This window comes from Taeniopygia guttata, chromosome 1A (assembly GCF_048771995.1).
Source record: "Taeniopygia guttata chromosome 1A, bTaeGut7.mat, whole genome shotgun sequence".
NCBI classification, from domain to species: Eukaryota; Metazoa; Chordata; class Aves; order Passeriformes; family Estrildidae; genus Taeniopygia; species Taeniopygia guttata.
This window is the reverse complement of record NC_133025.1, coordinates 12554694-12578203: the sequence shown is the minus strand read 5'-3', so window position 1 is coordinate 12578203 and position 23510 is coordinate 12554694. Positions and strand designations below refer to the sequence as shown.

Here is a 23510-nt window from a genome sequence, read left to right as displayed (position 1 = left end):
AGTTGATACTGGTGAGGGACAAACCATGGCTTCTGTACACATTATAGTTTTACTCCACACTGCAACTACAGTGAGCCACTAGCTCACTTTCCAACCTCCTCCCCACTCCATGGGATGGGAAGAAAATCAGAAAAAGATAAAACTCATGGGTTGAGATGAGAGCAGTTTAATAATTGAAATAAAGCAAAATGTAATAATAATGAAAATGAAAAATGAAGAGAGGAATAAAACCCAAGCGGAAAAACCAAATAGTGCCAATACAATTGCTCACCACCTGCTGACCAATGCCCCCCCATCCCTGAGCAGAAATTGGCAACTTCTGGCCAAGTCCCCCTGTTTATAGGCTGGACATGACATCCTATGGTATGGAATATCCCTTTGTCCAGTTTGAGTCAGCTGCCCTGGCCATGCCCCCTCCTGGTTTCTTGTGCACCTGCTCCCTGGCAGAGCACGAGACTCTGAAAGTCCTTGACTTAGGGGTCAGCCCTACTGGGCAACTGAAAAATCAGTGTGTCATCAATGTTGTTCTCATATTTAATCCAAAACACAGCACTAGGAAGAAAACCAACTCTATCCCAGCTAACCCTGACAACACAATATTATTTCAAGTTGACTCAGATCATCTGAGATAAGGAATTGGGGGATAAAACAAGATGGCTTCCTTAACAACATCACTCCAAAACAGGAAGAGATGTCTGCACATGATAAATACTCAATCTGGAAAGATTTATATGGAAGTCCCTCTGGTTTCATTATGTAGTTATCATTATTGATTAGTTTGACTGACTTAATTTGCCTTGGAGGAACCTATTAATTTTAAAGCACAGAGTTCACAGTAATGTTGATAACACAGATATAAGGAGTAATTAGGGACAGTGCAAGTGCAGCCAGGATAGGAGGTGCAGAGTGGCTCCTGCGGTGACTGAGGCACTGACGGCAATGCGGGCAAACGATCAAAATACGGGAAATGCGTTAGGAGGCAGATTGCTGCCAGAAACCATTTAAGTTAATTTTGAATAAATTAAAGAGAGACTTAGGCTTTTGTAGGTAAAGCCATTATTATAATTAGTCATGCTAGGCTATGGAAGAGCAAACAGGATACCAGGAGATGTTTCCAGCAGCCATATAGAAGGGATGTTGTCACTGGAAACCACTCAGACCAGCTCAGCTGAGTCTGGGGTGAAGACTAGTTTATTAAAAAAAAAAAACAAAAACAAACAAACCCTGCTGCTTTTTAGATACATTATAGGTCCAATCAGGATGCATGTGTTTATAGATGAGTACTGGGCAGTTACATTTTTACTGACCTGTATAGTGAATTTCTAGTTATTGCACATTAGTGTGCCATGTGATGTTCCTTGCTCTGGTCAGCAGGGAGGTTTGATTGGTTCATGGCTCTGTTTAAGTGAGTGGGTCAGGATGGTGTTGTCAATTGTAAGACAGCTGATTCACAGTTTCACCTCTACTAAAGCAAATTCAGGGCAATTCCAGGGGCTCCAGTGCTGCTTTGGTGAATTGTCACTGCTGTAAGGAGAAGGATGTGGTTACTGCTGGCTCTGACAATGCGTCTGGTGGGAACAGATGTCTGATGTGATAACAAGGTGTCCCTTTGTCACATTTGTCACTGGTATAAGTCCTATCAAGCAGAGTGTCTCATGTTTGGCTCATAAGACAAAGATTTATGTTTCCAAAGTGGAAAAATTCAGAACAATGCTATATTTTTTGGAAGTTGTATGAGAGCTGCTCATATGGATGAGAAACCAGTCAAGTGCAGTAACAATTAAAAAAAAAAAGTGGATGCAAACCAGAGACAATTGCTTTCCTTCAACAGAATAAACTGGAATTTGGTGCTAAAATAGAAACTGTGAAAAGTACGGAATGAAGGTATCGGCCTAACAGGTCTATAAAAAAAAATATATATAAATTGCTATTATAAAACATACTGGGACTATTAGGAAAACATTTAAAATAGATTTTGGCTCAAGCCTTTGGAAATAGATTTTTTCTTCTTCTATATTTCAGCAACACAGTAACTTATTAGCATTTTCTATTTATATTACTGCTGGTCCCTGTTTACTGTTACTAAATCTACTTGCTTTGGAGCACTTAGTGTTGCTCTCTATGGAGCACTTAGATTTCAGCAGTAAATTGTCTTCTCATCCCTTCTGACAATGACCTGAAACCACCAACATGCTGCAGACCAGGGTCTCACCACCCCATTCCCCTGACTCATGGAGCCAAATCACACATTGCACAAGGGACTCATTCTGTGTCCTGGGAATTTTGTTATAGAAGGGGGATATTCTCTGCCCCATTCTCCACAATTTCCATATGTGTAGCTCCTGTTAGGTTTAATGAGACCAGTACTCGTAAATCCCCGAGATGAAATTATAACCCTAAGTAGGTTCTAACAAAAGGTGCTCAAAAGTTTTGATTAACAATCCCTTTAAAGGAGAACATTAAAAGGGAGATTAAACAAAAATATATCCTCCCTTTCAAAGCAAATTTTCAAAATCTGTTAATTAGTGGTTCATTCCTGCAAACCTGTGTTTCTAGTGAAGGGCTGACTTCAGCAAATATTCACAAATGTGGATATAAAGCACTTCTCTTGTAGGCACCTAAAAGCCCTAAACTGAACTGTTTCCCTGAATCCCAATTTGGGAATGTAATTCAAATGTGAACTTGCAATAAATTATTGTTTTCAGAACTATAAAGGAAATACATTTAAATTTTACATATGGGGGAAAAGGTTATAAAACCCATGCTTCTTATCTCAAGTAGAGTCACTTCAGCACACTGGTAACCTCTGAAGAATCAGGTTGCTCAATTCAGGCTCTGATTGTCTCCTGACTACAGAAGGACTTACGGATTTTAGAGCCAGACTTTATTAGGCTATTTTACATGTATTTGGTTTTTCCCTAGTGTTCTGATTAACATGTGGATGGTATTTTTCCCCCAGCATTGCAGATAGTGAAAGGATTTATTATTTAATAGTGAAGCAGTAGCAATAATAATAATGAAACAAACACCTGACTTCAAGAAAGATAAAGATAACATATTGCTGGGTGGGAGAATGTCGGTTGCTGGTCTTTTCTTGCTTCATACTCTTTAATAATTTATCAAACCATCCTGACCCTTAATTGATCACAAGGGCTACCAAGTGCTTTAGCAGTCTGTTACACTCTGTCAAATGAAATGTGTTTTTTCCTGTGAAGCAGAATGAAATCGCCCCCCAAAAATCAATTGGCAACAGCATATTTCATCTGGGTGGGTGCAGTTCACTTAGGGCCATATTCTGAACTTTTACTCCAGTTGAAAGGAACTTGCATGTGTCATTTAGAAACCTTTAGCTGGCTACTTGCTTGGGTAGAAACTGCATAAGCTCACAACTATACCTTTGTATTCATGCTTTAGAAATTATGAAATTAGAAATGGTCCCTTTTAACATGGATTATTAATGTTTTCTTTAAACATTTTGGTGGGAATTTTTTTTTAAGACAAAACCCACAAAAAACAAGAAGCAATTTGATTTTCTTCCCATCACTAGTTCTAAAATTTTAAGACTTACATTGCAGGGCCCTGAAAGGGGTTCATAACTGTTTAAGGATGTTGCTCAAATATTCTTCCAATAACTAAAACTACAGCTTTATTTCACTCTCTGTAGCATTCAGTGAAAACACATATTTCACTTTTATGTATGTTTACAGTTAAGTCTCAAAAAGGTCCTTTAAACATCTGAAGATACACAGGACAAAGGGAGGATCCTACCTCTCAAAATGTGGTCTGAAAGCTGCAGCTTTAGCAGCTGTAAATAGCACTTCATGTCTATATACATTTAGATTTTATCCTAAAATGTTCCTTAAGGTCTCCACTTGGCTTTCTGTGATTTCAGGTCTTGCCAGCCACCAGTCCAGCTGTGCTGGGGCTTCTGCTGCACCTCAAATAATGTGGTTTCCCCTGAACTTGCAGAAGACCTTGGTTCTGCAGCAGTCCTGGAGACCAGTTCTAGAGGGATTTTACTGAGGAACCAGGCTCCTTGTTAACAGCCATGAAGTCGTCACTTGTCCCATCACTCCTGTATCTGAGTGGTGTGGTCTTCCATGTGACAGGAGAGTAGGGGCACCTCTCTGTATAAATGATCTTCAGTTTCATAGAGGATGTGCTTCTGGAAAGTAGAGACCATGGGCATGAGCTCCCTGCCAAAGTGATTACTTTAATTGATAATAATTTTAAAAAGGCCAGCAGCATCTTTCTATTTTGAAAAAAAAAAAAAAAACAAACCCAAAAAATTAATCATCCTACTTTTCCTCTCAGAAAAAGTCCCTGGTGCTGCATGGGGAAAACAAACAGCAAGCCCTGGTTTGGCCACTTCAGCATGGGATTCAGCACAGGAGGTGCTTTCAGGCACAGTCACTTTTGCATCATTCCCTGCTTTGCAACTGTGCTTACCTTGTGGATTTGTGGATCACCCTTTGAGATGCTAGAGCCTGGATAGAGAATGTAGTCCTCCAGGTCTGTTTCCCAAGGGGAAAGATGGTTCCATGGACTTGGTACTTTATTTTTGCATAATACAAAATCTAATTTGGGAATGTTTATTTCTGACTCAAATTCATTATCTCCTAATCAGGAATTATTGCTTTCTCAAAGATGCCAGAGCTATTTTGTTATTTGGAGCTTTTTGTTCGTGGAATTTCATCAATATTTTATGTTTGGCATTTTGCTCTCACTTTCACATCTCTTTGAAAATTGAAGCATGTAGCAGATAATCAGTTTAGAAGCAGCAAAGACAAAATGTGTTCATTCATTTTACATTGGTATTTAACATTCACTCTCTTGTTTAATATGATACTCAATTCATATAATAAATAGAAAATGGTATCCTACCTGCCATCGGGTTCATCACTGGAAATTCTGTTGAGCCTTAGCTATAATGAAGGGTTTACCAAGGACCTTGACATGCAGATGGGCTCCTTGTATGAACTTCTGGTTTAGAAAACTGTTTCCTAAGGAGGAAACATTAATACAGAACATTATGTAGTTACATAACATAGAGCTATTGCAGATCCATGTTTCTCAGACTTACAAAGCAGAGAAGGATGGGACTCTGTCCTGAATTTGTCTGTAACATTAGATGCTTCCCAAGCTCTACCAGTAGAAAAGATAATCTTTTGTCTTCCAGAGGCCCAAATGGAAGAAGGACTGCTATAATCTATGATTGTCCCTTTTGGAGAAGCTACACAAGGTGAAAGTAATAATGAGTTCAGGATCAACACCTGAATTTGGGCATTTGTGGACCACCATTTTTACATCTTGCTCACCTTTGTGTATGATGTCTTATAAAAGAATAAAAATATTTCCCTGCATTAGCTGTTGCAGCCCTACTAGCAGTTCTGATTATTAATAAAATAATTTTAAACATTTAAAGATTGAAGTGATGTATTTATCATCTGACTTTACCTAAGCTTTTCCTTCCAGTATTTTTCTCTATCCCTGCATTTCTTGTATTAATTTTATCCCTTGAAAGCTGCCTCTTCACACAGAAGTTCTTTGATTCAGTGACTGTAGGTAGTGTATTGAATAGAGCTAAGCACATTTTGCTTAAAGTTTACACAATAAAACCAGCTGCTGACTTCCCTCTTGAGAGAGACTGAAAATGTCTAATATCTGTCCTAGCAGTGCTGTTGGCAGGTACAAGGCATATCTGGGATTTGAATGGTGGTACTGGTTACACTGATCATACTGATACTCCTAAAGCCTCAGAAAGTTTAGGGGATGGAGCATCTAGAAAGATGTCATTACAAGGAGCGCACACTGTAAAAACTAAGGCAAAAGGAGTTCAGAGAGATGCTAACAGCTTCTTTGCACACAGCACATTTTAGAGCTGTGGATGGGTGCCTCTCACAAAACTTTGAACATTTCAGTATTCATTAAGTCACATGGAAATACTTGATTTTTTGCTGAAGTGTTTATAGAGTTTTATACAAGATGATCTTAAATTTTACCTACAGGATATTAGTTTTGGGAGACTTGTGAGACTTTGTGGACTAGACTTGAATGTACATAGTTGCACTGGTCACCAGGGTGCGAGGGAGACACCAATATACAATATTGACCTGAGCCACTCTGAAGCTGTCAGAGGTACATATAGGATCCAGTTTTGTTCTTAGAGCTGCTGTATAATCAGGCTTGTCTCATAGCCATTCAAATTTTTTGTAGCAGAATTTTTTTTTTTTCACTTTTGTACTTTGATTTGCTATGGGGCAAACGTGCAATCTGAGAAGCAGCTTACCAGTTTGGAGAGGGGCTGGAGAAGGGTGGAGTTGCATTCCATAATAAGGAACTGCAAAAAGACTCAAAGCAAAAAGGTGGAATAATATTCTTTGCCTTTAATTTAGCAAGTTCTTAATATCAGTTGAATTTTCCATTGTTTTTTGCATTTTTATCATTTTTTGTTCACCTTTTCAATAGGAAACCTTGGAATTTAAGCATCAAAACATTTTTTAGTAATGCTGGCACTCACTGAAGTTTCATTATTTAATTGTTGTTAAATGTTCTGAGGGCTCTGAACTCCTAAATAGTGTTAATATACTCAGTAAAGATCCAGCAGATGAGGAGGGTTGTTTTTATTGTAACAATATAACAATCAATTATTAACAAAATATAAAGCTAATATGGTTATAAAATTATAAAATTGGGATTTGAATGATTGATGTACTATTCATTGGCTTTTTTCTGAAAAAAAAATTGAATTACTTGGGATTTTTTCCTTGTTTAGAGTTTATTCTAGTAACTGCAAAATTGTTCTTTTTTTAAACTGTAAATCAAAGGAAAAAGAAATTCTCCACAGATGTTGTATGTGTTTGATGTATTAGGCACATTTTTGCAGTATACTGCCTGAAATCTAGGGAATTCATTAACTCACAAGTTGCTGCCAAGGAGGGAAGCAGTCACATTTCCCAAGCTGCTCTGGCTGTCTCCTGGCTGGGGGATGTGTTAGGGCAGCCTTTGTCCTCCCTTGTATTTGGCTGGCTCTGGAGAAAGGGGAATTTCTTCAAACTGAAGGGCTGTTCCTGCTTCTCCCCTGACAGCATCTGTTATTTAATTACGCTGTTAGTCTGAGGCTGGCTGTTTCCCATAGCCAGGGATGATGACAGATGAGAGCTGGTGCCCTGCAGCAGCCCCAGACCCCAGCCCACAGCACTGAGTCACTGACTTTAGCACAGACTTCAGAGGGAGGGACAGGCTTTGGGAAAGTGTCAGGGTTACCACCTGGGCAAAGCAAAGCAGTTGCCTAAATAGCTTTTGCTCTGTGAGGGACCTCTCTGGGCATATTTTTTGGACACACCTGTCTGAGCAGAGCACTGCTCCAGGACTTCAGCACTGAGAGCAGTGAGCCTGGGCACCAGGCAACTGGGATTCCTTAAGGATTTCACTGCCACCCCTCTCAATTAACAAAGAAAGGCAAAAAAAGCATGGCAAGAAGTGGCCAAACCCCATCTGTATCTAGTCTCTTCTAATAAAAGAAGAGTCAGTAAAATACCATCTCTCTGGATTTCCCTACTACTGATCTCCAGAAAACAGGCTCTGTTCAGGAGAGCTTGAGCCTTCTCTGCGACTACCCTGACAAGATGAGCTTCAGCTTCATTTGGGGATTTGAGCTGTGTGTAAATGACTGAAAATCTCATGTGGATTTTCAGTGGGGAACTAACTAAAAAACCCTGAATGAGGAGGTTGTGGTTGTTTGTAAAAATACAGGCATCACTACCGTCACCTGCTGCCTCCTGTCACTTCTGGGATGGATCACTTGAATTCACTGTGGCTCATTTCTCCTGCCCAAAAACTGAAGCTGGTTTAGAATTTCATAGCACTGAGGATAAATAACATCCATAATCTTGAGCTATAGTCTGTCATCCTCACCAGTACCTGACTAGGATTTCAGACATTGCTTTTTGTCTATAAAATGTGAAATTGTTTTCTTGTGAGACAGCCCCCACTCCATGCAAGGTGCTGCTGGAATCCAGTCCCCGGGCACACCGGGTGGAGCAGTGTGTTTGCATTAGGAAGGATTTATCCCCCTCCTTGATGTAAACCTCTTACTTGCAAACTTCTTCCACCTCTGGATCTCTAGGGGCTTATGAGAAATTGCTGCATTCACATTACAGGAGAATTCCCAAAACCCCAGTAATAAAGGATTCTGAGACTCAGAGTGTGGTTGGTGGTAACTGGGAGTGGGGCTGTGGCTCAGCCCCATCCCCAATGGGCACAGCTGTGAGCAGCAGGTGAGCAGCACTGACAGCAATGAGCCAGGGAGTGCCCAGGGGCACTGAGCAACACCAAAGGGAGCAGAGGGCAACAGGTGCAGTGCATGAACACGAGGGGATAAAAGGTTGGGCTAAAGAGCAAGAAGGGCAGATACTTGCAGCATTCTGGAGCGATAAAATGGTATTCTGTATAGGCAGACACCTTCTGAAGTGGTAAGGTGTTACTCTGTATGGGTTGAAGCTTTCTGAAGCTGTATGACAATACTCTGTGTATTGTAGCTGCCTCAACTGTGGCATGTGCTATGATATATGCTGTAATAAGAGATGGGTTTTATTTCTCTGGTGTTGTTTGAATTGCAACAAGTAAATTTGGGAAATACCAACCACTATAAACTTTGAGATGCAATCACCAAATAGCCAACAGTGACCTTTTTTGAGCTCAGAATTCCCTGCTCCCATTGCCTTTTCCTTTTGATCCTATTAGCAGTGTTTCAGCCCATGTCACTGTTTTCTGAAATGAAGGTTCAATACTTGAAGTAACTTGAAGCAAGGCATTCTCTTCTGATAACTGTGTTTAAAAGAATAGTTTCATCATTTACTCTTTCATGTATAAGAGTAAAGGTGTAGTGATCTATTCTTGTAAGATTGCCTTCCTTTAAGCCAAAGGGTGTCAAACAAACAACCAAGTTTGCACTACTTTGTAGGAAACTACAAAAGGGCTCCAAGGGGAGAAAGATTGCTGTCAGACATTGTTTTTACATTAAAAATACAGTTCTTTTGTCTAATGTTGAACTGCAGTGAATTCCAGAGGGAGGGATTAATAAGTGGCATTTACACTCACTCATGTATTAGAAGCATGTATGAAAAATCAAAGGAATGTGTGCTGGTAAAACTGTGGAAGGTTGCTGCTTTTATTTGAGATCAGAAGAGTTTGTGAATCTGGAATTCATCTGTTTTTCCTGAATAGATGTCTACTAATAGATAATACCCTTCTCTGAGAGCTGCATTTTTCTTATTAAAATATAACTTTTTGGTTTTGCTTCAGGTGTTATTTTCTTTTAGATCTGAAATGGGTGTAAATGAGGGAATAACTGATTTACAGTAGCTGTGATCCAGCTCCTTCAAAAATGCAAATAATTCTTCTGGCATTGGCCTCATGAAGACTAATACCAGTAAATACATGGAGCCTTGCAGTAAATGCAAAGTCAGCCTTGGCTCAGGCAAAGGCCAGCTCCAGGATTTTCATTGGCATTAATTCTAATTACTCGATGGCATACCCCTGGGGTTTTTTTCATTCCCTGTTGCTGTGATGAAACACATGGCATGTGCATTTCTCGGTCTGTTAGCACCTTGCAATGAGCCATTAACACATGTTACTGTTTCCTTCCTCTGTGTCTTTCTCCTAGGAATTATGTCTGACCACCAGTTTGGAAACCAGTTCATGTGCAGCGTGGTTGCATCCCATGTGAGCCATCTCCCAACCACCAACCTCAGCTTTGTTTGGATTGCTCCGCCTGCAGGGACGGGCTGTGTCAACTTCATGTACGTATACACACAGAGCCATGGGCAGATACTCACTCTGGAGATGATGGAACCATCCAACCCACTCACACTGTCTGAATAAAAGAGTCAGGTGTAGACTTCCATTTGTAGTAAGAATATGGAGTTCTTCCTGCTGAAATGTTTCTATGCATATTGGGACTTCTTATTTTCAAGGCATGTAGGAAGTCTAGCATTTAAAAGACATGGATTCTTAGTAATTAATCATATAATTGCTCCTTTAAGCATATAGCCTATTTGCACTGTTAGTCTTGTAGCTATTACATTTAATATAAGTTAGAACATCACACAAATATATTATTCATATTGTAAGCATCAGTATAAAATGCAAGTATTTGAGAGTAGCTATACTCAAGTATTTACTGTTCCTAATTTTAGACACTCTGAACTTCTGATGAACCAAAAATGATAAAGAGGGGGTTTTTTGGCTATTTTTTTGAAAGACCTAAGTTATCGTTTAATGATTTAGCACCAAATAAAGGTCCAACAAAATAGTTAAGTTGAATTATTAGCATGCATATTACTATCTCTTACATTCAAGTAATTTCTAATAATTTGTCCCAGGATTTTATAGACCAGAGTTGAGAGAGAATACATTGAGAATGCAGTTAAAAATAGAAAATGCTTCAAGTTTGACATTTTGAAGAAAAAAAAGGCAGACAGCTCCCTAATTCAATAAGTGAATAATTGTAACATTTCAGAGACATGTTTCTGTGACTGTGGTGTTGTCAAAACAAGCTTTCTGAGTATTCTTCCCTTTCAATCCATACTGGGATGCAGCAGGTAAGTGCCCCATATAATCAAGTTGTTTGACTTTTGTAAAAAAAAAAAATTGAGCTACTGATGTCTTTGACTACAGAAGTTGCTGATGGTGAGCACAGTACCTGTAGATTGGTTTACCTGTGACTATGATATTTCCCCTTACCTATATAATAAACTTCTTTGCCTATACTGTCAGGATGCATTATTTTTTAGCTGTGATGACAATGTCAAGACTTTTTTATTTCTAGCCCTTTTTTTCTAAACATCTAATAGGAAATTCAGAAGTAATAGTTTTGATGATTGGTAACTAAATTTTGAGAGTGTATTTGTTGTATATGCCTTGAGGAAGTCTGTCAACTATGAGACTTATACAATTTTTAATTCCTTTCTAAAAATGGCTTCTTTTGTTGATAAAGTTGAAGCATCTAAAATTTGTTAGAGCTGCCTGTACATCTTCTCTGTGTATTCTTGTTTACACCCTTTCTTTCTTGAATTTTTTAGTTTTCCTGGTATTCAAGAAATATTTGTTGAATTCTTAATCCTAACTAGCATGACTGTGAATGTATTTGTTATGAGATGTGACCCTCCATTGTGAGTTTTGAGGTCAATTTCTAACCAGTCATTCATTTTCCTGTGGGTGATTTTTTTTCCCCTGGTTTTGTATTGGGTTTTTTGTTCATGGTTGCCACTGTAGAAGACCTGACAAATAACTCTGCAGAAATACAGATACTGCTATGAATGCTGATTCTCATTCAAGTGAAATTAAAGGAATATTTTCTAAGGCAATGAATGCTTCTCTATCTTGAAATACATGGAAGGTTCAACATTGGCTTCAGTGGAAACAGAGTTAGACCAACACTGAACAGTTTTGGAAATCAAATCTGTAATTTCCTGTTTAAGTTATAATTCACCTCTTTGGCATTAGCACCTGTTGAACAAAGGTAGTGTTTGCACTATGTTGGTGAAGTCCTTAGCCATGCATAGCAGAAATCTGAATTCATTGTTGACTAGGTAATTTGCAGCATGGATGTAAAGCTACATGTGGCAGGGCTGAGAGGTCTGATGCTGCAGTGGGGAGCCCAGCCCCACAGCTCCAGGGTCCCTCGCTCAGTCTTGGTGGCTTTTCAGAATGTCTCACATGAGGTATAAGGATGCTCCATGGGTGATACTGTTTTGTCTGTGAGGATGAGCAAAATTATGCAGTTCTTTCAGTTTGCTTTCCCATAGAACAAATTCAGACCAGAGTGGAAAGGTTCATTTTCTCTGAAGTTCATGTTTACTCCAGGATCACGCTTGTCTGCAGGAATACCGGGTAAACGTGATCATCAGTTGAAGAAAATGTAAAGAGGAGAAATATGTTTTACCTCTAATCCTCCTCCTCGATTTTTCTTCAGCTGCCCACACTTTCTTGCCTCAGCTGGTGTTTCTCCTGCTTACTAAATCACAAGTTGCAGTAAACAAAGCTATTTTTATGGTGCAGTGTTAGTCTGTCTACCTTACCCAGTTCCCTGAATACAAGAGTTCCAGAGGACTCTATCTTATTTGTCTCCCTTTGTGCATTGATAGCAAATAATAAACAAGATTTTTTAACACTCTCAATTTAATATAAAGTTCAAATTTAATCTAGATTACATTTAATATACAAATTTAATTAATTTTTCTTTACCTTGGTATAAATTGGAAGTGTTTGCAAAAGATATGTGAATTTATAGACTCTGTCTATAGTTCAGTATAGGTAAGAGTTTCCTATACTCTTTGTTGCCAATTTGTCTGTGATTCAGATCAGCTCATTAGTCTCTGACCTCTCTGGGGATGGATAATAAGGTTATTAATTAGCATTGGCTTCAATGTGTGACTGAGTGTTGATTCCTCTCCCTGGACAATTGTCAGGACGAACTGAACAAAGGTCACCAGGCAAATCTCTCACAGGCCAGATAGCTTTTATTAACTGCACACACTATTGACCTGTTCTGGCTTCCACTGAAGCAGTGCACTTCTGTGGATGTGATGCAAAGCCACAATGCTGTAGACATGATGGGCAAAATTCCCTTTTACTTCATCTGTGCTTTTTGGTGTGCTCTTCTACAGCTCAGTCCTGAAAAAGAAAGGAGCCCTAAGACACAAGATTTGTGCAGTGATGCTGTCAGCCTGTTCTTCCTTGTAGCTCTTGTATCCATTGGTAACCAAACAAACATGACAAAGGAGTTGAGATATTAAGATACTAAGTTTCATAGAAATCAGTAGCCATGCAGACCATTTATATCTGTAAATTTGGATGTTCCCAACAACAATCCTCTCTGCTACAATGTGATTTGTTTATAAACTGCCAGAAATATTCCTGCTGTCAATGTGTCAGTTCCCAGTCCACCCTGCATTTCCCAGTCATGGTGGAGGAGGGTGGCTCCTGGCCAGGTTACTGAAACAGCCAGTGAGGGACACACAAAGCTATTGCTGTGCTGCAGGAAGGAATGCTGTGGGGAGGGATGTGGGGCACTGTTCTGCAAGGAAGATGGGCTTATTTCTGTGCAGGTGAGATGCAGGGGCACAGCAAACTGGGATTCACACCAGTTTGCTAGCACAGCACTCAGTTTCTTTCCAACCCCACTGGAATATTCCTAACCTCTGCAGTGTAATGTAGTCCAGTTATTTCCATTGCACACAGTGCTGTGCCACTGCTGGCCCTAAATGTAATGTTACCTGATGGAGATTTGCATCTTTCCTTGGCTCAGTGTTTTACTCAACAAGCCTTCTCCCCAGTTTCACCAGGAATAGGTATGGTGTAGAGCCCTGGGCTCCATGATGGAAGATGGCTGGAGCCAAACTGTTTCTGTGCAAAATTAGGCAATAGCCTTTTTTTTTACACTAGTTGTGTGCAAATTTATTTTAACTCTGTTGGGTTTTTTCCCCCCAAAGTACCTTATTATCGCTACTAAATGAGTATTAAAAGTTCCTTTCAATGAAATACACTTCCAAGAGAAATGCTGAGTGCTGCTGGTGTGTCTGTAGTATCTTTAGTGTGTTTTCACCACAGATACCTCCAGTTGAGTTGAGGAAATGAAAGCTAAAATGCATCATTTATTACAGAATAGTTTCCTCAGCAATAACTTAGGACTATGTTAAACAGGTATTGAGCACAGGGCCTCCCAGGCAAATTGCCAGGAGCTATAAATGCTCTTTACAACCATAAAATAGTAGGTCCCCCTTTACACTAACAAGTAATTTCGCTGATTGTGTGTGAATTTGTAAAATATTATCTTTGTAATCCTCCAGCTAGGTTTTGTGGTTTGTAATTTCTGCTCTAAGCTCACACTAACCTAGTTAAAGCTCAGCCTGACAGCAGGGATAATAATGGCTGTTAAGCAGGGTGGCATGCTGGGCTGCATCTTAGGATGTTAAGCCTGTTGTTTTATAGATGGCTTAACTTACTAGTTTGCAAAAGTGATAAAGCTGACCTAAATAGCAAAAGCATATTTTGTTTTGACCACCAGTATGGTTTATTGCAGAATTTCTGGCTATTGTATTGCATAGAATTGTAGCCTGTAGAATGTACCTAGAAAAACAAGTATTTTTCTTATGCAATCATTTGTGTTAGTCACTGAGTGGGTGTTTAATAACTATGATTGTGTCTATGTATTCACTATAACTTCTATTAATGGAAGACTGGACTTCTGTAAAGCTATCTGCCTGAGTCTGTAGGCAGAGTCTAATAAGCTAGTAAGTGCTAAAAGGCCCAATCACATATTTTGTGACAATTAGCACAGCCTGTGGTGTAAATAGCTCAGTAGGAATGAGAATAGCTGTGGTGGTCTCTGTGTGAGGACAGAAGAGAGTAGTGGTGGCTGAGGCAGGAGAAACTGATTCTCAGCACAGACCCTGGAGAAAGTTTGGGACTGAATGCTGAGGCAGACAGCTGAACTGTTGGAAGAAATTTTCAAGAAAGATGATGTTTTTCACTGAGAATATGCCTCTTCCCATAATCACTTAAAGTTACAACTCCTTTCTGGGAAGTTTGAAGTACCCTGTTCCAGAACTGGTCTTTTCATGCCCATGTATTTAAGCCTGTTTCAGGAACTGGCAACAGGGTTAATTATGAGCTCAAAATACCATGCTCTACAAACACTACAGAACATGAAGTCTGTGATTGAAAGACTTGGTTACCTATTTAAATTATTTATAGAAAACCTATTATAATAATTATAGAAATATTGAATAAACAGCCAAAAAGATTTCATACTTTTCTATATTAGTTCTCAAGCCAGGGTGGGAAAGGTCTATATGGTCTGAAGGAACCACATTCCTCTGGTAAACCACTTAGCTAAACTGCTATTTAAGACACTGTTTACTGTGGTTTTTTCAATTGTTTGAAAGAAGTACAAAGGATAATCTTAAAGATTAAGTACACAATTATGCTTGTACACAATGATAATACACACAAATAATAACACAAAAGTAAACAGAAAAGAGCATCATTCAGAAGCAAGGTCCCTTAAGTCCCTTGCATTTATGTATAATCTACTCTCAATTATATAGTCGTGTATGTTTTTCTCCCTCACATTCTTATGATGACACAGAATTGTACACTGAAATACACTGTTGTTACAGCAGTCTAGTTGCTGCCATATTTGAAATCTCTGCATTCAGTTGAGGACTGTGCTATAACACGTATGAAAACCTTAATGTACAGATGGCCTTGACTTTGGGGTTTTATAAAGAAGAAGCTCCCTGCGTCAGTTAGTGCTGCATATCTCTTCCTACTCTTTACTGCAACAAAAGGGTGAAGAAGGATATTTCATAGCACTCTTTGTGATATTGGTGTGGACTCTGAGTCAGGGATTATATGAGCAGCATCAAATAAGAGACAGTCATTGCTTACAGTCAGAGTAGTTCCAACATTAGCCCAGTGTTGCAGTCATTTTTATTTTTCTGTATTGCTTATAATTTATGCTTTGTAGAAAAGAAAAATCATCAGTAATTGTTCCATGCTGGTGTGTCAGTCTGGTGGAACTATGAAGAAAAATTACTCCCTTGCTTGGTTTTCCACTTCCCTGGGTAGAGGCATTGTTGTGCTGTCAATCAACATTATGTGTAATATTCTGAAAATCACGAGCCAATATTTGATTCTTATCTTGGCTCTGCTCTCGTGTCCCATTTTGATGTGATGCCCAGATTGCCTCCTTCATCTTCTGTGTTTGTTAATTTCCAGTGAAATGCAAACACTACGCATGGAATCGTTGTGGCTCCTCTAACTATGACCCCAAACAGCAAAGACTCATCTAACTATGTGAAATTAGATTTAATTTGTCTGTTAGTTCTGTCTTAGTTTTGTCTATTTTGTGTAAAGCAGACAGAGGTCACTAATGAGAAATTGTGGATGTTTTCAGAAAGGTTTTTAACAGAAGATAGTAACACAAAGGGTACTGTGTTGGTGAGTACTCAAAAGTGCTCAGAGCAAAGCAAGAAAACCATGAGAGAGGATGAAAGCTGGTTGCACCCAATAGTTCACTCCTGAAAAAGGGTTTTCAGTTGTTTCAACTGGATATAGCGTATCTCCAGGCAGGTGTTTATATGAGCTGTGTCTGAAATTCCCCTGAGGGTTAATGGGTGTGCAGTCTGGTGCCATAGGCATCCAGGCCTGATATTCAGTTCTACATCTAGGGAGAGGTACCTGCAGAAACACAAGGTCTCTACTAGCTTTCATTAGGATGTTTCTAATTATTTTAATACTTCTAGGCAGCAGAATTAACATCTAGATCTCCACTGGCCAAAATGGATCACTAGCTACATAGCTTGCTTGTGGACCCTTATATAGGCACATATTTAAGATTTTTTTAAAATGTGAATTGGAATCCCACCCAGACAGACTCAGCTGCCTAAACATAGGCATCCTGTACCAAATCATGAAAATGAATTTTTCATCCCCACCACCCTCAACAGTAAGGAACTTTGTCTGTGTCAAGAGTTTCCAATGAGTGGGCTGCTCAACGGTTGAAATCTGCTGAAGGGTATGAATAAAAATGGCAACTGTGTAAAGTTCATAAATTCTTGCAATTTTTTTCCTTATTTCCTTGTAGATCAAATCTGTTGTGTAATATTCTCTCAGATGACTGATATTCCTACTAAAAGCCATTTTACTGAGGGGACTACTCATTTTTTAAGCTTTTCTCCAAGTTTGCAGACAACTGGCCATTTATGATTTTAGACTCCTTGCACTGTGTTGTAGGTAAAAGAAAAGCACAACTAGCAAAGTCATAAAAAATGGTTATGTGAGCATGTATTTAAAGAAAAAACACATGAAAATTCTATTGGTGTTAGTTGAACTTAAATCCAAAGATGAGCAAGAAGCATAAAATGCTATTTCTGTCAATGTTGTGTAATGCCAGAGTACAAACTGCAATGTTATACTACATTAGGATGATTTCTTTTCTCTCTGTGTGATGCAAATTTATTGCATCATATACTTGTAATTTATGATAGCAAAAGGAAGCTGAGTATAGCCTTTGGCTTCTCTGTTAAGATTTTGTTGTGGCTTCATATAGGACTCTGGCACCTCCTGCATGAAATAAAATGAAATTTAGTAATTTCCTATTAGTATTATCTAAATAATAAAATAGTCGTGGTGAGAATTGCTTCCCATCTTACAAGTGTTTATTTAGCAATTCTAGAAGCAGAGATTAGATTTTACTTTCTTCTTTTTCTGCACAACATTCTCATTGGTTTTGTGTATGAGGCCATCAATTCACACTCTGTGAATCAGTTATGAGTAATTGTGTTTAAGATTCTCTCTTGAATTTTGATAAAAATATCTCTGAAATTGAACCTCAGGGTGATTTTCAGAATATATTGTAGTTCATCAACAGCATAAACCTTTGTTTCATTCAAAGCATTGCTTTATCTTCCCCTTTTCTCAAAATGGCTAAATTTTGAAAGCATAACTGGAGTACAGAACATATTACATACACTCCCAGCACTTTATTTCCACTAACAGGTTTTCTTCTGTATCACAGCAGTTAAATGAAATATCTTTTGCCTTGTAATAATTCATCAATACCAAACCTTTCAAAATTATATCCTAGAAGAAATATGCTGAATGAAACGGCCTCTAACCAGTTTTGGGGAGTTATTTTGAAAATCTTAGCTATAGAAAGAGTGAGCACTAAACATACCTGGAACTATTATCTACAGGTAGACATAGAGTGCATAAAACATGAGTGCAGGCAAAGGCAGAAGACAATTGTAAAAAATGTTTTAGGCAGATGAATTTCAGTACTGCAGATGAGCCTGTATGTCAGAACCCAGGACATCCCTCTGGCTGACCTGGCTGTCTTGAGACTCTGGCAGGGGTCTCAGAGACCTTGTCACGAAGTCAAAAACATCTGTGGCTTCAATTTTAGCCTGTGGGAAAAGCTGCCAACTCTGTCTGAGGAATTACAAGCAACAAGGGTTTGAGTAGTGTGATAGTTAACACAGGGTGAAAAAGTAGAATGGGGTTCAAGGGGACAAGAGGGAGGGATCTGGTCATGTCCTGGACTTCTTCTCCTTCTTCTTGTCCTCCGTGTATTGGTGTGATGGTGACACTTTCAACTGGTTTAAGGTAGAGACACACTGTCTAACATAAATGATAGATATTGGCACATAATTGTAAACATAGTATGCGTAGGTTTTGCTATAAAATGTAAACACCACCCTAGAGGGAAGACAGAATGCCATGACTTGCTAGACAGAGCTCAGCAGGTCAGAGAAAGAATTTTAGAGACAAGAAAAAATAAGCAACTTTGAGAAGCCGACCCTACACATTCAGACTCCTCCTTTCGCTGCGTGGGCTGGGAAACAAGGACTTTTACATTCTCAGGGTCACCTTTTCACCCAGACCCCAAGACCTGTACAACTAAATACCATGTCTGCATGGGAGAGCCTGCTAACTCTGGAATGTCTCCTGGTGGACTGTTGGAGCCTGATCATGTCAGTGCCATCTCTTAAGCAGATAATATGTCCAGTGCATGAATGAGCTGGAGTCAAGTGCATTGTCTTGTTTTTGGGAAGTCCTTGACTTCTTGCAGGGGACTATTGCTAAATGACTTGGTGAAAACTTGATCCTGCAGGGTGCTGAGCACTGCCCTTGGTCCAGCAGAGCAATCAGGTGTATTCATGTTGTCATCAGAAGCACAAGCAACACTTCCCAAATTTTTTAAAATTCATGACTTCACATCTTTTTTTTTTTTTTTTTTTTTACTTTTGCTTTGTTTGTGTACACAGGTAAGGCCACATAAGGATGTTCTGACCATATTCTCAGTTCACAGTAATTAACTTACTTTTCTCACCTTGTTTGTTTGGAGGATCTTTAATAGAGAGCAATCTAAAAAATATTATGTAGACACAGAGTAATATTCAGCAAGGAAGAAATTCTCCCTTTGTATAACAATGGTCTCCTTATGATGTGTTCCAGCGAAAGTTTGAAAACAAGAAAGAAAGAATGCCTAAACTTGAAGACAACAGAAACATTTGACCAGCTTTTGCTGCCCTCCTGTTGTAAAAACTTGATTTTGAGTACTCGGAATGACCATGATTTCAAATTATCTGACAGAATGTATTCTGTTGTACAGCGGAGTTATCACTTAGAAGAAGACTTGAAGATGCTACACCAATTCAAAGAATACACTTTTATTTAAAAGCATATTATTGAAGTATTTCACATACTGTATTGTGGCTCTTGTTGGTGATTAATGGCCGTTTTTAGTTGCATATTTTACAGATACAATGCCACTGTAACATTGTTTTAAGGTTGATGGTGTTATTTTCCTTATTGTTTTGGAGTGGCATGAATCTATTTAGTTCTTTTTGGAAATGTAACAAATACATTTTCTCTTATAATCTTCCAAATATCCCTCATAGATCAACATAAGCTATTTAGCTCGAGTTGTAATGTGCATTCACTTGAGCTACTGTCTGTGAAAAATGCATTTTTAAAGTCTTAAAGAATAAGAAGCTCTCCAGCAATCTCTGTGATTTCCCACCCAAATAGGGAAGAGTTTAAAATAACAACTTTGAAAAAAAGGAAGTTAATTCTGTCTTTATTTTCAGTACTTCAGTAGCCTGAGGTCAAATTTTGCCCACATTGAACACATTGCTGCAGTCAGGAGCTAAAAACATGTTCCTCAAATTCAGCCAACTCCTATCACCATCAGTGTTTATGCAAAGGATTATAACTGATATGAGCAAATTACTTTGTAGAACCTACTTACACATTCAAAGAGCAAAGTCCTAAACATCCTAACATACAAATAATAAATAGTGGAAACACTCCCAGTCAGTATCACAGACAGTTTGGCAATGCAGTGAAGCTGTCAGGACCATAATTTAAACGATGGTTTTAACACTCAAATAGAGAATATGTATGGTAAGTTAAGCTGTATAAAGCCTTTATTCTAAATCCAGATGTAGGCATTAACTTGCATATTTGAGATGGCATGCTTATTTGCTAAGTGCAAAGATGGCTAGAAAAAGGCTTTCCTGACTGATGATAAAAGCTGGAGTACTCTTTAATTTTGGTTACTGCCAAGCTTATTTCAACAACCACAATAGTTATTTGGCTTCCTACCAAAAAGTGGCAATACAGTACTTACATGTCTATGGATCAAAATTAGATGAAAAATTGCTGTTTCTCATCTCCAAAGCCATTTGCCACACATTTTATAGGCCTCAAGATGCCTTTTGTAATATGTGATAACAGAGCCAACTGAAGCATCTGCCTGGGAAGAGATTACTTTAATTATGGACTCAATGTCCTATTTTCTGCAAGTGTTCCCCAGAGAATTTCTTACTGCTGGATGAGAGGTGTTATGATGCACATTAAAACTTACAAGTCAAACAAAAGAGGTTGTAAAAGTGAGACAAGGACACCCATAGGGACCCCAGTCTTGTATTGAGTGGCTAAAAAAATAACTGTGAATTCTGTGATGATAAATTTTAATTAATCTAATACATGTTAAAATAAATTTCCAAAATAGATGTATGTAAAAAAGAATTATAGAAAAGCTTACATATTTTTTCCTTATCCAATTGTGTTTTGTAAAATTGATCTGTAGAAGTCTTTAAAATGTTCGTATTTTCCTTTTAATATTTTCAGTACAGTAGTTACTAATGATGTAATGTGAAAAATGCAGCAAGGAGATTTCTTGTTAGCTTCTATTTTTGTTACACATGAAGTTTCTTGTCATTAAGAATTCATTTGCCTTCTGCTGTGGTATCATTGATCACAATTAACTCACTTGATATTAAAGTGGATGTGCTGCATGCTCCTATAGAAATTCTGGGTAAATCACCATTGATTTAGCACAGCTTAATGGATACTTAAAATATTTGTCATTCTCTCCTCATCAATTAGAAGAACGCCTAGAAATCTTCATTAGCAGCTGCTGCAATGATGAGCTAAAAGTTTTTCTTTACAGAAAATACGATGGAAGAGCTGTAAAGATGGCTTGAAGATGCTGTGACAGCATGTGAAGTACTGGGAAACTTCCATAGAATTTGGAAAATTGCCAAAAAATAAAAGGGAAAATGACATCTCTAGAAAATACTGAACTTTAAAAACAAAACAATAACAACAAACCAAATACACCAAAAACTATTTGGAGTTTATTTAAAACAAAGGACCATATCTTCCTCTTTGATTTTGTATGATTATTAGAAAGGTTTATTCTCATAAAACATTAGAGTGAAAGCAATGATCATCCTTCATAAATAATGTCAACTAACATTAGGGATTTGTAGTTCGCTGGTTTTATAGTAACTATGTCTTCAGTGAAACAGAACCAAGTCTGAAAAGAATGTTAAATGGTCAGTACTTCCCTGGTCTGGGGGAAGGTAGTATGGGGATTTCATAGCATAGCAAATGAAAACAGTTAGCTACCTCTGCAGCATCCAGCCCCAGGAGGAGCTTGTCAGGTAGTGATCATCACATGTGTCTGTCTCTTCTTTATGTTTTCCAACACCATTTCAGGTGCCTGGGAAATATTTGTGCCAAACTTGGTCTCTGCTGCTATATAGGCTGAGTTTATAAACCCAGTCACAGCATGATGCGCTGGGAGCTGTGGCTCAGAGATACCTGACCAGCATCTGCAAGCTGGAATTTGGGTCTGGGAGTGGTGGCACCTGTTCTGTCTGGGCTGTGGGTATGCTCATTAAGTCTCACGATGTAAGCTTTAGGAAGTGGATGGAAAAAGCTAAAATATTGTAGATGGCTTTGCCTGGAGCCATTCTGGGTTAGGAGGAGAGGGAGCTCAGCTCTCTGCTGTGTACAGCATGTTAGGAGGACAGAGACACATGGCCTCTGGTCCCATGGAAGGATTAAGGATTAAATATTAGATCCCTTTTCTGTCTTCTAGGCTGTAGTTGTTGGAGGTGTTGTTTTCTGACTTCTTCCTCTGGCTCTAAGAAGCTACACGGTACCAGGGTTTAATGGAAGGTTTTAGCTTGTACACAAATGAGAAAAGCCCTGTTCTGTGAGAGGAGATCTTTGGACCAGCCTTGGACCAAGTTGGGAACTGAGTCAGTATCAGCTGTTTCCAGGCTCAATGCTTTGCCTTTTGGTTTATTACTGACAAGATGGAGAGAAGGGTCATGAATATACATGGCTTAATGAAGTGACTGAGGCCACTTTTCCTGGATTCAGGACATTCAGATGGGTGGGAGTGGGGCTGATCAGTTATTGGTGTTCCTTCTGAGATTTTGAGACACTCTCCCTTCATCAGCTGTGAAAAGTACACGTGCCTGAATCTCTGTGCCTGGGAAACTTCCAGTGAGGCACCCATGTGCATCTAGAGCTGGGCTTCCTCAGCTGCTGTCCCAGGCTCATGTGCCCTACATACCAGCAGACCCCCTTGCGGCACTTGAAGCATGCTGAAAATCATGTAAAATTTCAGCTGTGATTTCTGCAAGGGCAGGGATTTCAGCTGTGATGCTTTATCTTGCCAGAAGCCATGAAATCTGTTCGGATATCTTCTTGCTTGCCAAGGAGTGCTGACCTTTCCTTCGGGTGAAGTGTCCAGCTTTGGAGCTACTGTTCCTTTGCTCTTGGAGCTGGCACACTTTTGTGGGTTGCCAACGTTCTTAGCCAGAACTTTCTGTTTTAAATAGTATGGGCAATTAGGTCATCATTCTAATTATTTATGTGCAAATTGTCGTCTTTTTTGTTTCAAAAAAGAGCTCTGGAGTTTTGCTATTACTTAACATGATGAAATGTCATTTTTTAAGAATGGTGTGTCTCCCAATGGCTTTGAGCACTGGGATTCTTATTCTGTGGAGCTTTTAACTTCTTAGGGAACTTTTTTTTTTCTGATTTTTGTCAGCATCAAGAGTCCCAGAGTCAGGCAAGTAAAGGGTTGGAAAAGAGAACTCCCTGTCTGAGTTGTTCCTTGTACTGTCAGCTGATGTCTGCAGTTCACATCTCTCTCCTGCTTAACCTAGCTGTGACTGTAACTGCTGGCAGGTCTCTGCCCATCTGGACTAGAGGCAAAAACTGCTCTGTGGTGGTTCCTGACACTTCCACCAGAAGAGATCTGCCTCTTGGATTCCATGGGAAGGGGAGGACGTGGTGTTCCAATCCTCTTCTCTTTCAAAGCCACATGAGGTGGCCCTTGACTGGAAACCACTAGTTTATCACTGTAAGCTGTTGTCCATGCTGATGGATGAGGAATATCAGCTTTACTTCTCATGGGGGAGAATAAACAGATCTGGAATCCATCATGACACTGTCTTTGTCTTGAAGTACATTAAGGATACATCATACTTCATCTAACCTCTGCAAGGATTTCAGTGTATTTTATTAGGTAATATGAAATGTGGTCTCAGAAATATTTCTCCATGTTGTCATTTTCTCTAACTAAACAGGTCTTTTTTTTTTTGTTGGTTTTTTTTTTGTTTTTTTCAACC

At 38.9% G+C, this 23510-nt stretch overlaps 1 protein-coding gene across 2 annotated transcripts in view; it reads left to right on the top strand.

The window, feature by feature from the left end:
• RELN (reelin) overlaps positions 1–23510 on the top strand; it is a 276674-nt gene that overhangs the window by 70236 nt on the left and 182928 nt on the right. For both annotated transcript variants that reach the window (XM_030291632.4, XM_072919453.1), the window contains exon 3: positions 9668–9803. In XM_030291632.4, coding sequence (XP_030147492.4) covers positions 9668–9803 — 136 coding nt within the window. The remainder of the gene's footprint in view (positions 1–9667; positions 9804–23510) is intronic.